At 22.0% G+C, this 16,432-nt stretch overlaps 3 protein-coding genes across 4 annotated transcripts; 2 read left to right on the top strand and 1 right to left on the bottom strand.

Annotated features, from left to right (window-relative positions):
• The first annotated feature begins 916 nt into the window (after positions 1–916).
• Positions 917–1,949, top strand: LOC127283749 (ragulator complex protein LAMTOR4 homolog). The gene is made up of 3 exons (XM_051308819.1): positions 917–1,045; positions 1,228–1,299; positions 1,459–1,949. The coding sequence occupies exons 2-3, from the start codon at positions 1,228–1,230 to the stop codon at positions 1,699–1,701; spliced, it is 315 nt and encodes a 104-aa protein (XP_051164776.1). The 5' UTR covers positions 917–1,045; the 3' UTR covers positions 1,702–1,949.
• Positions 1,950–3,220: 1,271 nt separating this feature from the next.
• Positions 3,221–6,377, bottom strand: LOC127283748 (coiled-coil domain-containing protein 130 homolog). The gene is made up of 5 exons (XM_051308818.1): positions 6,187–6,377; positions 4,441–4,755; positions 4,103–4,363; positions 3,652–3,787; positions 3,221–3,526 (listed from the first exon to the last, which is right to left on the bottom strand). The coding sequence occupies exons 2-5, from the start codon at positions 4,750–4,752 to the stop codon at positions 3,312–3,314; spliced, it is 924 nt and encodes a 307-aa protein (XP_051164775.1). The 5' UTR covers positions 4,753–4,755; positions 6,187–6,377; the 3' UTR covers positions 3,221–3,311.
• Positions 6,378–7,209: 832 nt separating this feature from the next.
• On the top strand, positions 7,210–16,361 carry LOC127283744 (E3 ubiquitin-protein ligase Topors-like). Of its 2 annotated transcripts, none has more exons than XM_051308808.1 (6): positions 7,210–7,236; positions 8,269–8,744; positions 8,832–9,062; positions 10,964–11,406; positions 12,458–12,668; positions 14,691–16,361. In XM_051308808.1, exons 1-6 carry the CDS (start codon positions 7,225–7,227, stop codon positions 15,847–15,849), a joined length of 2,532 nt encoding a protein of 843 aa, XP_051164765.1. In that variant the 5' UTR covers positions 7,210–7,224; the 3' UTR covers positions 15,850–16,361. The 2 variants fall into 2 exon arrangements, with proteins under 2 accessions (XP_051164765.1, XP_051164766.1); XM_051308809.1 differs by lacking the exon at positions 7,210–7,236 and adding an exon at positions 7,243–7,433.
• The last annotated feature ends 71 nt before the right edge of the window (positions 16,362–16,432 follow it).

The raw sequence follows: 16,432 nt of genomic DNA, 5'->3' as shown, positions 1-16,432 counted from the left end.
TAAACGTTAATAACGTTTTTGGAGAAAATCGGAAAAATTTGATAAATATAAATTTTGTTACCATTTTTGAATATTTATTTTTTGGAAAAAGTGAAATTTTAAAAAATCCATACGTTTTATTATTTTTTCAAATTAAACAAAAAAAAAAGAAAAAAAAATTGTCGGAAAAAAATATAATAATTGTTAAAAAAGTTAAATTTTTAAAAGGATGAAAATACCCTCAAAAATGGTTTCTAACGCAAACAAAAATATTGGAAAAATAAATTTGAATCAATTTTGGAAGATCTAGTTATAGGTATAAACATTTCAGAAAAAAATTATATTGAGTCAAATTATTTTGTCACTGATTTTTTAATATTTTGATATTTTTTTCTTTTAGCTCAGACAAAAATCGCAATTTTTATCCAATTTTTATGAATAATATATAAATTTTATATATATATATAAATTTTAGTCAATCAATATTTTTTTTATACTTTTAAGTAATAATTAATTCTATATGTTCTTTGTTTTCTACATAAAGGCTAAAAATATGACAATTTTTCGTATTTTTCCTACTTAAAATTCAAAATTTGCAAGAAATAATAAAAATTTTAACAAAATTCTTTTTATTTTAAATTCTAAAAATATAAAAATATTTTCTATACAAATATAAATTTTAATATTATTTGGCAATAATTTTGGTCGAATTGTAATGAAATGACTTGTTAACATATTTTTATCTAACCTGTAAATTATTATTATTATATTTAAAGCAATAAATTAATTATAATTATTTCATAAAGAATTTTATATATTTTTTTTAACAAATATATAATTTTGTCAAAAGTACATTTTAAATATACGTGTCTCATTGGTGAAACTAATTTTTGTTTAGTCCAATCATATTTCTTCATTTTTCTAAAAAGAAGTATGATTCGTTCAATAAGAAATACAAAGGATAAAGGAATGAGAGTGAGAAAGAGTTATATTTTGTTTGTCATGTCAATTCCAAAATAAAGATTAATTTTGTGATTTATCAATTCCCATTTTTTTACTAATAAAGGTAAAAAATATGTAAATAAAATTGTATTATTTCCTGACACGAGAAAAGTACTTATTTGCCATCTATCCGTTTATAATATATATAGTAATTCGTTCCATTCGTTCTAAATTCTAACCTCAAAAAAAAAAAAATATAAACACTGTAATTGAAAGAAAGAAGTTAATTTTTTTGTTTGTAAAAAGATGCTGTCAATGGAAAGAATTCCTGATCAAATTGGCTACTTAGTTTTAACAGAAGATGGTGCAATTTTGGCAGTATGTATAATGATTAAAACTTATTTTTGTCAAGTGTATGTTTTGTTTTTTTTTTCATTATTTAATAACAATAAAGACAAAAGAAAATATAATAATTATTATAGAAATAATATTAAATAAATTATTGTCAATTAGCAAAAATTTGATGTATTATTACAGTCAGGTGGAGAATTAGGAAACGATGAAAGAATAGCAAATGTTATTATTGGTTTAGTGACATTAATAAGCAAAGACAATTCTAAGGCTTTTTTTGCTGAGGATTTTGAAAAAATAAGCATCACATATAGCGATCATTGCTATATAATTTGTCTTTCAAACAAAAAAATTAACGTCGTTAAAAAAAGATTGACCTCATCTTCTACACTATCTCCAGAAAGTCAACTCATAGAGATTTCATCTTAGAAACGAGAGCCGAAAAAAAAATGTAAGACTTAAAAATATAATGTGAAATTATTTAATTTCTCATTGACATTGAAAAAAAAAAATTGTAAACTTTATAAATGAAGTTCACAATATTAGAAATAAGCTTGTTTTTTTTAAATTTTGAAATTCTATATTTTTATCCTAATTGAATTAATTAAATAATTAACTATATAATATGTAAATAAATTTTTAAATTATGTAAAAATATAACAAAATTTTTACTAGAATCTCAGTTCATTTTTGAAAAATACTTAAAAATAAAGTATATATGTGAATAAATTTGAAATTTTTCCTTTTTATTTATTTCAATATTCTGTGTATATGATTAATTTTATATAAAATCAATAATTATTTCATAGCAGGGATAATAAAAATCATGATTTAAAAAAAAAATTCGATTTTTTTTATTTAAATCAAATTTATTTTTACTTACATAACATTTTTCAAAAGTTTATTTTTAACACAATCTTTTAAAATTTCAATTTAAAAGCTTCTAAAATTTTCCATTTTAAATTTTTGGAAATTTAATAATTTCAATTATAACTCTTCGGAAATTCAATTATTTTTCATGATTTTTATAATATTCATCGAAAGTTCAATTATCTTAAACCATTTTTTACTTAAAATATTTTTAAATTCTATTTTTGTCTGCAATTTCTAATAAATTTTTCAGTAACAGAAATTATCAAATAATTTTAATTCAAAATTACTTGAAATTCAATTATTTTCAAAAAATTGAATTGTTAATCTTTGAAAATTCAATTACTTTTAAAAAATATTGTCTAAAATTATTTGCTAAATTATTTTCAATTCTTTAAAATTTAATTATTATCTAAAATTTAACAAAATCTATTGAAATTCAATTATTTCGAAAAATTTCAACTATAACTTTTCCAACATTCAATTATGTTTAATAATTTTAATATTTCTTTAAAAAGTCAATTATTTAAAAAAGTTTCAAATAAAAACTCTAAAATTAATTTAAAAAAAAAAAATGCAGTTGTTGAAATTTGCAGAAAATTTATTTCAAATTTAAAATCTTTTGCAATTCAATTATTTAAAAATCTGTAAAACTTAATTATTGCCAAAAAATTTTTTTTTTGAACATCAAAACTAAAATCCTATAACAAAATTTTTAATGAAATTAAATTAAATTTCAATTAAATTTTTAAAAAATTATAAAAATGGAACTTTAAGAATTTTTTTTTCTAGAAATTTGTCCTACATAAATAAAATTTTGAAAATTTGTTTTACAATTAGTTCGAAATAAATTTTCTTGATAATATTCTTGTACAATTATTCTCATTACAAAATTAATAAAACGAATTTAATATCTAACAACATTAATTATTTAAAGTAAAATATTTATTATCTAATTAAATTTTGTTAAAATAAAAAAATCGACACTTTTTTGAAATGTAAATTGAGTAAAACGACTTTTTTTCTGCCTTAAAGTCGATCCGAGGTCTAAATAGTGTGTAATAATTCAAACAACAAATTAATATTTAACAAAATTATATTTTAAATAATTCTATATTTACAAATCTCTTAAAAGGAACATTTGGATTTTTTTTTTAAATAAAAAATTTTTAAAGATCACTGTCCGAGCTGGTACTGTCATAATTGACTAATGACAAGGCACTATTACCATTTCCTGATGATGTTGATGCAATTGGTAAAGATGGTAAATTTTCATTTACTTTTTTTCTATCAACGTCAATTTTTTTCTGTTCTTGTATTTTTCTTTTTGATTTTGCAATTGAAACCAGTCTCTTTAGCTGCAAACCTTTTTTATTTCTTTCCACTGAAAACGCAAGAAAGACAAGTTTAATTTTTTTTAGTTTGATTTAACATTTATTTTGATTATTTTTAATAATATTATAAATAATAATAATAATAAGGGAATAGAATAATACAATTTTTTTTTACCTTTTTTAGTTTGCATTAATAATTGTGCCAATTTTACATCATCTTCGTGTTCAGCCACTAAATTAATATTTATACCCATTTTATTTAAGAGACTTTTATCCAAAGATTTCTTTTTTTCAATTTCCTTTTTCTCCGCCTGAAATGAAATTGATAAACATTTCAAGTATTTTAAAAATTACATTTTTTAATTTACATAATTAAATAATTTTTTAATTTTTAAACGTTTGTTTAAGGAGGAAGTAAAATTTTCATTCTTTTAGGATTTAAAAAAAATAATCCATTTTTTTCAAAAAATAAAATTTCTAAAATGGTAAAAAATATTTTTTTAAATTTTGATAACGTAAAACATTTTTAGATTCTAAATTGTGTCAGCAAAAAAAAATTTTATTTAATAACAATGAAAATTTCATTTGTCCTTCCACTGAAGATTTTAATTAAATGTATTTCTTACCCTAAATTTTGCTCTCAATGCACTATTAGAACTGTAATCATCTTTCCAAAGACTTTCATTTAAGGCAATAACGCTGTTCAATGCTTTTTCACGTGATTTTGAAACACCTTTGTCTTGTACACCGTGTTCTAATTTAAACATAGGATCATCATAAAGTCTTCGTGATGTTTCCTTTGTTTCGGGTACAACTTGTTCATTTTCTGTTGGATCCCAACGATTTTCTTGACGTCGAGCACCACTAACTATTATGTAGTCCAAATTCTAGAAAATTAAAAAAATTTCTTATTTTTTCTATAAAATTATAGTAATTTTTTTTTTAAGAATACTTTAATAATTACCGCTGGATCAGTTTTAATTTCAAAATGATTGTCACAAAGATGGCATTTCATTCGAAATTGATATAAAGGCGTTGAATAGTACATGCCAATTTTTGTCTTTTCTGCATTATAACGTACACCCATTCCAATATGATTACCACAGCCATCACACCAAATATTAAAGGGCATCTCAAATCGAATTATCAAGATGCCCTCATGTAGTTTACGTGCTCTTTCACGTAGGGCATGAGTGCCGAGAAATTTATTCAAACCACCGACCTTAGGATCGTAGTCTGGTGGATAATATAAATTCTGTCCTTTGCGTTCACCCATTTTCTAAAATTATTTATTAAGACATTAGAAATTTTATATATCAACTAATGATAATCATTACAGTTTAAATCATAGATAAATAAGTTTAAAAATTATTTTTTTTTAATATAAAATAATTCATTTCAATAATTATAAATCATTTAATTCGTTTCTAATTATTTAATTTAAACGTTACCTATTCTTGGATTGATTTGTTTTCACGTTAATTTTTTTTTCTTATTATTTTGTAATAAATTTGAAAAGTTAAAGCAAAAGAAATTTTAAATCCTTAAAGAATAAAAAAATCGCCATTAATTATACAAATTTACGATGAAATATATATTTCATAGAGTTTATTCAATTCGTTTCTAAATATAAAATATTTTTTCAAAAAAAAAAAAAAATAATAATAATCATTAAATAATAGGAATTTGCACCTTTTTCATATAAAAATATAAAAAAAATTTTTTTCAAACACGAAAATCATCAGAAAAAATTTTGTTACTTTAAGAAACTTCTTTACTTTGACTGCAATTTGTATTTAAAAAAAATTATTATTTCTTTAATATAAAGAAATTCTATTTAAATAAAAAAAAAAACTTGTTCTTTAACTTAATAAAATTAGAATTAGTCAAAATAAATATTTTCCCAATTAATCAAAAGTTTTACATTTATTTTCTTTATATTGTTTATCACAAAATAATCAAAATATTTTTAAACAATTTTTTTGCAATTAAAAATTTTGAAACCAATTAAAATTTACGTTATTTATACAAATTAGAATTTTTGTTTTAGGCATTTTATTTTTTTCAAATAAATTATTGAAATATCTTAATATTTATTGTTTAGAATCATGAAAAAAAAGTAAAAAAAAAATTTACGATAAAAACTAATAGAAATTATGTGAGAAATTCAAATTTTTTCATAATTTTGAATTCTTTTAAAATAATGTAATAACAAATAAAATTGTTGCCTATTTTTTCATATTATGACATAATTTTTAATTATCAATAATGTCGAAAAATTAGTTGATATTTCTAAACAATAACAAATAGATTGCAATTTTATAACCTAAAAATTTAAAGAAAAATGATATTTTAAAATAATGGACAATCAAAAAAAAAAAAAAAAAAGGTTGTACGATAATAAAAATAATAATGATAAAATCTATTTTGGTGAAAAATGCAATACTATAATGAAATGTTTGCAAATAGAATTTTTAAACAATTACAACTCAAATGTTAAACGTTCTATAGATATGCCCATATTTTAATAAAAATTGAAATAAATTTAATTTATAAGACTTTTTACTGGATTTTTATAAATTAAATTAGATTTTAAGCTGTTCGATTATTACTCGACAAAATATCAAATATTATTATTATTACTACTTCGTAAAATAAACAAATAAAAAGGGAGGTTAGTAAATAAAATACTTTATTTTCATAAACTTACTGTTTAATATATTATATCCACTTGTTTCAAACTCTTTAATTTTCCTATTCCTTTACAAATGTATTTATTTGTTATATATTTCAAACTAGAACCTCAAATTTCACATTTTTTATTAACATTCTTTTATTTTTTCCTTATTCTTTTTTTTTATTGACATTTGTCGCACTGTCAGATTATTGTTATGACGTTATGTTGGCTATTTAATAACAGTGTTGCCAATAATTTTCATTTTGGCGGGAATTTAAATTTAATTGACAAGAAAAATATATTTTTTCCTTTTTTTTATAAATATAAAAGAATTAAATATTTTCCATTCACTTTGAGAGATTGAAAATAGAAAAACTAAATATAATGAAAATTTGACTTTTTTCAGAAATAAATTATTGGAAAGATTACAAATTTCAAGTTACAATTTTGATTGTCAGATGGCATTGTTTGTCAATTCTGAAATGCAAGTAAACTTGTAGGTGGAGATTGTATTGTATATTGTGTAAAACGTGTAAACAATACAACATTTCAATATATATAATTGATGCATGATACTAGTGTATATCTGTAATGTTAATACTAGGTCATTGATCTTTAATTCTCTTGAAAGTATTAAGAAAATAACTATTTTATAATAAAGAATTTTTGCCTAATAGTAAAAAAATTTAGTCACTATTTTTTTTGTTTATAAACAGAAACAAATTATTTCCCAATTGAAAACATATATATATATAGACGGTAAATATTGCATGTATATTTAAGTAAATGTGTGTATTTGAAGGTTAGGTTTTTTTCACTTTATTATTAATTGTCTAACTATTTGAACAAGTTTTTTATTTTTCTGATTCCATTATTGATTAATATACTAAATTATTAAATTTACATATTTTTTCATTACAATTTTTTTTTAAAAATCTTTCAAATAAAAAGTGGAATATTATCGTCCTGTCATCTCACGGTAAGGAATTGTGATAGAAAACTCTTCTTCACGAAATCCATGAAACGTCTCTTGTATATACGACGACGACGACGACGACGATTTTTCAATCTATGTGCGTCAATGTGCGTTTGTTTCACACATAAAGTTTGTCTTTGGTTGGTTGGTTCATGCAGTTTGTGCATGTTGAATCTCGTGTGTGTCAGCTATATACCGCTTTTAAGAAACTTGTTTTATAATGGAAACCAGTTGAAGTGGTTTTTACGTATTTCAACATAAAAAGTGCCCTTTTTGCGTGAAAATAATAAACTCCAACTATTTGGTATGATTTTAACAATTCATGACTTCGGCTTCAATCTGTGTCCTATATATATACATATATACCTATATATATGTATATGTATATAATGGATCCCTTTTCGTTGACAGTAGAAAACATCTATTGTGAATACTTTATACAAGCTTCATAATGATTATTTTTTTTTCAAAAATAATAATTTCTACATTATATTATTGATTAAATTTCATTTCTTAATTTTGCTAAATGATAAAAAATTGTGAGTAAGAAAGTTATTGAGAATTCACATTATTCGCCATTTCGAACGAAACTACATCACTATCTGTGTAAATCTCGTTGTTTGATATATAATTGAAAGGCACTGATGCATGTGATATTTTATCTGCTTCTAAATTCAACGTCACTATTGATTGGTTTTTATTTATTTTTTTTACTCTGAACTAGAAAAAAATAATCGAAATTTACTTTCGTATCATTTTTTTTTTTTTTATCAATAGAATGAATTTGTTGGTTATAGAGTTTCCTTAAAAGGCATCATCATTAATTTATAATTAAAGATAAAACAAAAACTATTTTCGGTTTCTTTAGTTTTATATATATATAAAAAATTTGAATTCGTTTAATTATCATAGAGGGGAGGGGATCAATAATGTAAATATTAAAATAATGAGATTATTTTGAATTATTATTATTAACCTTATAAAGAAGAAACTAATTTTAAATGTATTTTAAAATGTAAAATAATTTTGTTAATTTTTGAAATGAAATTTTCTACTTTGTTTTCTATAATAATTTTTGAACAATATTATGTAACGAATACAAAAAAAAAAACAAAACAAAACAAAAATGCTTCTTACAGAATGTACTATTTTTACTGAAAAATAAAATGGAAGAACAAACAGAAAGGAAGGCGTCAGCAACAGCTGTTGCTGAAGAGCCTATTAAAGCAGAGGGAACAGTAGAAACATCTGATACAAGTGAAAGAAGTGATGGTGCTGCATCACCACCTCCAAATTGTAGTATTTGTCTTGGAAAACTCGTCAATACATCATTCACTGACAGTTGTTTACATCAATTTTGTTTTACATGTTTACTTCAATGGTCAAAAATTAAAACAGAATGTCCACTTTGTAAACAAACATTTAAATCAATTATTCATAATGTTAGATCTGAGGAAGATTATGATCAATATCATGTACCAAGAGAATTGGCATCGCAAGTTGCAACAGCAACATTGGATGTTAATTTTGATTTTGTTAATAATGTCGGACCAGTTAGTGTTGGTAGTTATGCCACTGCAAATTGGGACATTGGAATTCGTCGTTTTATGTATAGGTATGGAATTTTTTCTTTTTTTTAGAAAAAAATAATTGTAAAAGAAAATTGAAATTTTTTACTTTATTTATTTCTTTTTTCAAAAAGATCAACATTGGGCAATCCAAGCCGTCGTGTCAGTATGATATTAAATCCACATGAAGTTGCAAGAAGAGAACAACTTCCTAGTATTGCACCGCAATTGACACGTGATGAATTGAGACGAAGGCAAATTAATCCTTCTGATTTTCGACGAAATGTGTATAGACTTGGTGTTTGGGCAAGTCCATTGCCTGATGTTTTTGGTAGATTTCGAGAATGTAGTGCCGAATTATACAGGTATTTATTAATATTTTTCTGTTTTTTTTTTTTTTTTAATTACAAATTTTCTTTCTTTTTCAACTATTTTACGTAAGAGTTAGGGAACAATTTTTTTTTTCTCATCTATTTCACAAATTTTGATAATTTCTTACCTCTTTTACCTTTCACATTATTTCGATTAATTTGCGAATGTAATATTTAAAAACTAATTAAATTTACAACATTGATTTAAGCTGAGGAATGTTGAAAAATAATTTATTAGTTTAAAAAGGAATTTATTTTTTTAATATTCCTTGGGACTTTTTATTAATTGAGAGAAGATAGATTTTTTCATTTTTTCTATAAATGATTCACAATTGACCCAAGCTTGAATTTAGAAAAAAAAAAATTTACATTAATTTAAAAATTATTTGGGATAAATTTCAAAAAATCTAAATTTAAATATTAATTGAAGCATTTATTGATTAAAATTGTACATAATCTAAATTAAATTTATTTCAATTTGAATTATTTCAAATTTTAAGTCATCTAAATTTCAATTTAATTTTAATTTTATTCAATTCAAATTTTAATTTAATTTTTTTTAAATAAAATTTTATTTATATGCCAAATTCAATAATTGATTGGAACTTAAAATTAACGAAATTTTAATTTAGCTAAATTTTTCCAAATTTTAATTCATTAAAAAATTTTATTTGAATTTCAATTCATCTAAATTGTTATCGATTTAAGTTTAATTTTATTTAAAAAAATTCAATTAAGTAAAATTTTTAAGTTTTATTGGTAAAAACTTGAAATTATTCAAATTTTGATTTATTAAATTTTCAATTTATCCAAATTTTAAATAATTAATGCTTCAATAATTAATAATTTTTATAATTGACTTATAATTTTTAATTTCTTTTGGCAAATTCTCCTTTTATTTGGTGAATTTTCTAAAAGTTTTGTGTTTTTTTATTAGTTTAAAATTTTTCAACTTAATAAATGCTTCTCTTTTTAAATTTCTAAAATTTATTTATTTATTTACTTTTTTAATTCAAATTTTAATTAATCCCATTTTTAATTTAATTGAATTTTATTTGATTCAAAAATTAATACATCCAAATTTCAATTCAATTTAAATTTAAAGTGATTCAATTTTTAATAAATTCTAATTTTTATTGGATAAAACAAATTTATTAAAATTAAAATTTTAATCAATCGCAAATTCATTCGATTGAAATTTGAAATTAACGAAATTTCCATTAATTATCGATTTAAGTTTCAATTATTATACAAATTTTATATTATTTAATTTTCAAATTATCCGATTTTCAATTTATTTAAGCTAAATTTCAATTGATTGATTTAAGTTTTAAATTATGTAAATTACAATTTGTCCAAATTTTTATTGAATTTCAAATTTTATTTTATCAAAAATTCAATTGACACAAATTTTAAGCATATTATTAATTCTTCAAAATCCATTAATGAAGAATTTTAATTAATCAAAACTGTCCGCAAATTTTACTTCAGAAATAGAAAAAATGACTCCTGAAATTTTTTACTATTTCCGAAGCAAAAGTTGACAAAAATGCGCATAAATTTCAAACAGTTTAGGATTTATTTTGAAAGTGCTAAAAGTTACTTTATTTTTATTTTCTATTTTTCTCCATGTATCAGTTTTTTTATCACCTTTTTCTCAGTTTATTTCGTGAAATAATTTTTCCTTTTTAAAAGTGAAAATAATGAAATATAGTAGGAAAAAACATTTTTCTAATTTCAAATTATTTGATTTCTGTTGTTATTCATTAAATTAAAAAAAAAAAAAAAATTGTTATTAGGGATAATTTTTGTAATATCAGAAAAATCTTAGGGAAATTGCAAAAAATTTTTTCTTGTGGCAACTCTGGTAACAAAATTGAAATATTTTTTTCCAGACGACATCCTGCAGAAATAAATCGCCTTATTCCATGGTTAAATCGAGAATTGCAAGTTCTTCTTAATAATAATTCACCTCATGTTGCATATGTATTAAGAATAATCACTGACGCTCTAACAAGGTACTATATAAGAAGTATTGAATTTCGAAATCTTATTCGTCCTTATTTTGGAATTCATACGGAGCATTTTACTCATGAATTGGCAAATTTTGCACGCACCAGTTTTGATATGGTTGGATATGATCAATCAGTAATATATCTTCCTAGTCGAACTGATTATACAGGTGATTATGGAGCAAGAATTTTGTCACCAGGTTCAAGTAGCAGTAGTACAACTTCTGACGATTCAGATGTTCGTGTCGTTGATGACACTGTCGATCGTCGTGGGCTCAATTTGAGATTTTCAACATTAATATCAAATTCCATTATTGATATGCCTGGTGAGTTGACACTTTTCATTTATTTATTCTTTTAATTTTTTTTTTTCGAAAATTTAATATTTTAAAAGATTTTTCGATTAAAAATTCTCTAAAATTCAATTATTGCCTAAAATTCTTTTAAAAAATTTTTCAATTCGAGTTTACAAAATTTTTAATTCAAAATCTCTTGCAATTTGATTAATTCTAAAATTCTAGATTGATTTGAAATTCATTAATTTTTTTTAATTCTATTTAAAATTCTTCGCCAAATCAATTATTTTTAATCATTTTAACTATGTTCTTCTAAAATTCAATTATTTAAAATATTTTTTATTTATTTAATTATAATTTTTTTAAAAATTTAATTATTGTTTTGTAGTTTGTAAAAAAAATATTCATGAATTCAATTTTACAAAAATTTCAATTTAAAAACTCTTGAAATTCAATTATTTCTAAAAAAAAAACTGAAATATATATAACTCTTCCAAAATTCAATTATTTTTAAAATTATCTAGAATTCTTGTTCCAAATTAATAATTTTCAATAATTTTAATCAATTGTTTCAATTCAAATAATTTTTATCAACTTCTTTCAAAAATTCAATAAATTTAAAACATTTTTAGATAAAATTTCTCCTATTTCCCATAAAGTATTTTATTTTTAATAAGTGACTTAAAATTATTTATTAAACATTTTAACTTCAAACTTTGGCAAAATTCTGAATTCATAAATAATTTGCATAAATCAAATTTGAAAAATTAAAAAATAATATCTCATATTTTTTTTGCAAATCTAACATTTTAGAAATTTTTTAAAATTTGTCACAGTTGTTCAATTTTGAAACATTATCTAAATAAAATTTTTTGATAAATTTCTATGCAATTACTCATTTTAAAAAGTTATTAAAATTTATTTTTAATATCTAATGACAATGATTAATAGAAAGAAAAAAAATGACTTTTTCTACTTTTCTTCTAATGTAAATCTACCAAAAGAACTTTTTTTGCACTTTAAAGTGAATATAAGACCTAAAATTTTATTTTAAATTAATTAATTTTGTTTTTTTTTCCAGGTCCTAGTACATTGCCACGTCCTTTTCATAATTACGCTCCTCCCATCACAGTACCTGACATTGTATTAGTATCATCATCGTCGTCTAGTTCTGACGATGAATGTGAAGTAATTGGATATGTGAAACCGCGTCATGAAAGAACGCCAGAAATAATCGATTTGTCAAACTCTGAAACTGAGGAACCAGCTTCGCAAACCATCGAGCTCAACGAGTATGTACAAATTTTTTTAAAATCAAATATAAGTTTCAATTCTTATGAATTTATTTTTTTATTATTTACTTTTACAAAAAGGAACAACATTTCCGATCTTTTACCATTTTTCGTTTTTTTTTTAATTCCCTAAATTTATCATTTTTTCTTTCAATTTCTTCTTTTCTATAAGAGTTTCTATCAAATTCTCATATTTCTTTGGAATTCATAAAATATTTTATATTTATTTATTTTTACAAAACTGATCAAAAAATGAACAATTTGTCCCTAAATTCCCTTTTTGCTTTGAGAATTTTAAAAATTCTTGATTATTCCCACAAAATTTCCTTTTATTTTAAGAATTTCTAATTTTGTTGGAGTTCCTAAAATTCTTTCTTTTTTCTTCAATTTCACTGACTTTTTATTTTTGAAAATTTTAATTAATTTAATTTAATTTTTTAACCATTTTTTCTCTTATATTCTCATTTTTTTGAATTTCTCTTTATTTAATTTTGCAAACTGACCCAAATTTTACGACTTTTTTTTACATTTTTAAAAAAAAATTTTAACAAAATACGTTTTTTTAGTATACAATGAAGATCTTCTTTATTTCAATTATTTATTTTTAATTAAAATTATTCACTAAATTAATTATTAACTATAATAATTTCCGTATTTTTAATAATTTTATTGAAATTCTTCACAAATTCAATTATCTTAAACTATTTTTCAATTAAAATTTTATAATTGTTTATAATTTAAAATAAATTAGCAAATAAAATTACCAAAAGCTTTTAATTCAAAATCCCTTGAAAATTTTTCGATATTTAATAATTTAATAACTCTCCTGAAATTCAATTATTTTTAATGATTTTTATAATATTCTACGAAAATTTAACTATCTGAAACCATTTTTTACTTAAAAAGTTTTCAAATTATTGTATTTTTGTCTATAATTTCTAATAAATTTTTTAGTAACAGAAATTATCAAGAAAATTTTAATTAAAAATCAGTTAAAGTTCAATTAATTTCAAAAATTAAAATTGTAAATTTTTGAAAATTCAATTATTTTTAAAAAATGTTATCTAAAATTATTTGATAAATTATTTTTAATTCTGTAAAATTTAATTATTGTCTGAAAATTAACAAAATCTTTTGAAATTCAATTAGGGTAAGTGTACTAATTACGGCGAGTGCACCAATTACGGCGCGTTCATAAAAAATAACTATTATTACTATTATATTTAATATAACTGTTGCCAAATGATTAAAAAAAATTATTTCAATCTTTTTTTGATACAAATACTTATAAAGATGCACATTTAAACAATTATTAATTTAATTATTTGAGATCAAATTTTTTTCCGCGCCGTAATTGAAACATTTTTAAGATTTCCATTGGCTCCAATTTCGGCGGGCAAAGTATCTTCAAAATACACGTAATTTTGGTCACCGAAATTGATACACCGAAACTGATACAAATGCGCCGCATTAGAAAATTACAGTATTAGTTTTAATTTCTCATTTTTGTTTAAATAATCGATTTTTTTAAAATTAAATTTTTATTTTTAATATCTAAATAACATAAGCTTTTAGTTTAATAAGTCTTCAATTGACTTTATAAAATAGAAATGTCGAATTTTCTATTTCAAAGGTGTTTTGACTCGAATCGCGCCGCAATTAGTGCATTTACCCTATTTCTAAAAATTTCAAATTTAAATCTTTCAAAATTATTATTATTTAAAAAAATTTTTTATTTAAAAATCTGTAAAACTTGATTAATATTAAGTATCGCCTGAAATTTTTTTGAGCATAAAAACTAAAAACTATATGACAAAATTTTAAATTCGAATAAATTGCTTAAATCAGACTTCAAAATTTTGTTAAAATAAAAAAAAATCGACTTTTTCTACTTTTTTTTTTTTAATATAAATTGACTAAAACGACTTTTTTTGTGCGTTAAAGTCGATCCAAGGCCTGTATTATTCATAAATAAAATGCGTACATGTTTTAATTAAGAAAATAAATTTGTTCTTTTTTCAGCACTCTTCCGCCACCGATAGTAATTGATGAAAATCAACCAAGTACCTCGCAAGAGGTTCGTAAAGTTCGAAAAGCAGATAGCGCATTACCAGTTCAAATGATGGAAATTCTATCGACGCCAACTTATAGTGAAATATCAGACTCTGATAGTGATTATAATCCAAGACGAAAACATAAAGCAAATACAAAAAAAACAGTGAAACGACGAAAATTATCGACAGCAAGAAAAAATGTCAAAACAAAACGACAATTGCCATTGAATACATTTTCAAGTTCAAGTGAAAGCGAAACAAAACATACAAAACGAACTACCAAAAAAGAAACTAAACACAGTAGACGTGTTTCCGTATCATCGGGCACAACATCGGAGAAATTAAAGAAAACAAAGAGTAAATCCAAAAAAAGAGATACTTCCGTTACAAATAGTGATACACCATTTTATGCAACAAGTGAAAGTGATAATGATGAAAAAAAATATCAAAATGAATTATTAATACATAACGATATGAGATATCCATCAATCTCAGTACGTATTGATCAACGTGACAGTGATACATTATCAGAATCAGAAAAACCCATTAATTTATCAATATCTTCATACAATTCATATGTGAGTAATGAGAAGGAAAATAATTTACAAGAAAAAATTGACAATTTAAATGAAACAATGGCAACAAATAGTGCAACAATTGAATTTAAAGAAAAACAAGAACAAAATGATGAAGAGGAAGAAGAAGAAGAAGAAGAAGAAGAAGGTACAAGTAGCGATTGTAGTGTTGATGATTTAAAACATCATCATTATTATAGATCGCGTTGTCAATGTAGTGTTTGTTCTGACAATACAAGGACAAGTAAAAAAAAATCAAAGCATAAAGATAAACGCAATCATAAATCGGATAAATCTTCCTCCACAAAATATTATCATCATCATCATCATCATCATCATCATTCAATTGAAGGTAATTCAATGAGTTCATTAAATGATGCGCCATCAAGTTCGAAACATTCCTCCGATTCAAAAAATAGTTCTAGATCAAAATCATCGAAAACAAAGCACAAGTCACATAAAAAAAGTAAAACATCAAAACGCCGACGATCTCGTAGTAATTCAAGATCAAAATCAAAGAAAAGAGCAACAATAGACTTTCAAACGAAATGAATTTTTTTTTTTTATTTTATTACCTTTGAATTTCAATTTTGACTATTCCATTTATTTTGTATTATATATTATCAAATTTTTCTGGTGAAATTGTGAATCGTCAATGATATATATTTATTAAAAAAAAATTGAACAATGAAATTGCTTAAAGAAAATTAATAATTTGTATGTATTTAATTTTTATCATCGCATGACGAAATCATGTAACTCAATTGTTGAAACACATTTGAATAGGAATTCTAATGTAATTAACACGTTTCTCTTTTTACCAATATACATATTATATATAAATATATAAATTTTTTTTTAAAACATTTTTGTTTATGCAGTACCAGAAAAAAAATTGTGTACAGTGTAAATTGAACATTTTGACTTACTGTTTTGTAGAATAAAAATGATAAGTAAGCGTCAAGATTTCATATTGCTGCAATGTTCATTATTCGTGAGGGTGAAAAAAAAGGTTTCTACCTATATATAGATATATATAAATATAAATATATAAAATAGGCAAATTATTGCATTCATTATTCTGTATTATTCCGAATTTACATTTATTTTCAATACTTTCTTCCGCGTTTTAATC

This window comes from Leptopilina boulardi, unplaced genomic scaffold, assembly GCF_019393585.1.
Source record: "Leptopilina boulardi isolate dan_hultmark-lab unplaced genomic scaffold, ZJU_Lbou_2.1 LbouV2_310, whole genome shotgun sequence".
NCBI lineage: Eukaryota > Metazoa > Arthropoda > Insecta > Hymenoptera > Figitidae > Leptopilina > Leptopilina boulardi.
Note: the sequence above shows the minus strand (reverse complement) of the source record. Positions and strands in the feature narration are given on the sequence as shown.

Coding starts and splice junctions, on each gene's coding strand:
- LOC127283744 (XM_051308808.1), top strand. Junction 11,407..12,457: donor TTCCATTATTGATATGCCTG/GTGAGTTGACAC, acceptor TTTTTTTTCCAG/GTCCTAGTACATTGCCACGT. Junction 12,669..14,690: donor CAAACCATCGAGCTCAACGA/GTATGTACAAAT, acceptor TTCTTTTTTCAG/CACTCTTCCGCCACCGATAG.
- LOC127283749 (XM_051308819.1), top strand. CDS start 1,228: ATGCTGTCAATGGAAAGAATTCCTGATCAAATTGGCTACTTAGTTTTA. Junction 1,300..1,458: donor AAGATGGTGCAATTTTGGCA/GTATGTATAATG, acceptor GTATTATTACAG/TCAGGTGGAGAATTAGGAAA.
- LOC127283748 (XM_051308818.1), bottom strand. CDS start 4,752: ATGGGTGAACGCAAAGGACAGAATTTATATTATCCACCAGACTACGAT. Junction 4,364..4,440: donor AAATTAAAACTGATCCAGCG/GTAATTATTAAA, acceptor TTAATTTTCTAG/AATTTGGACTACATAATAGT. Junction 3,527..3,651: donor ATTAATGCAAACTAAAAAAG/GTAAAAAAAAAT, acceptor TTGCGTTTTCAG/TGGAAAGAAATAAAAAAGGT.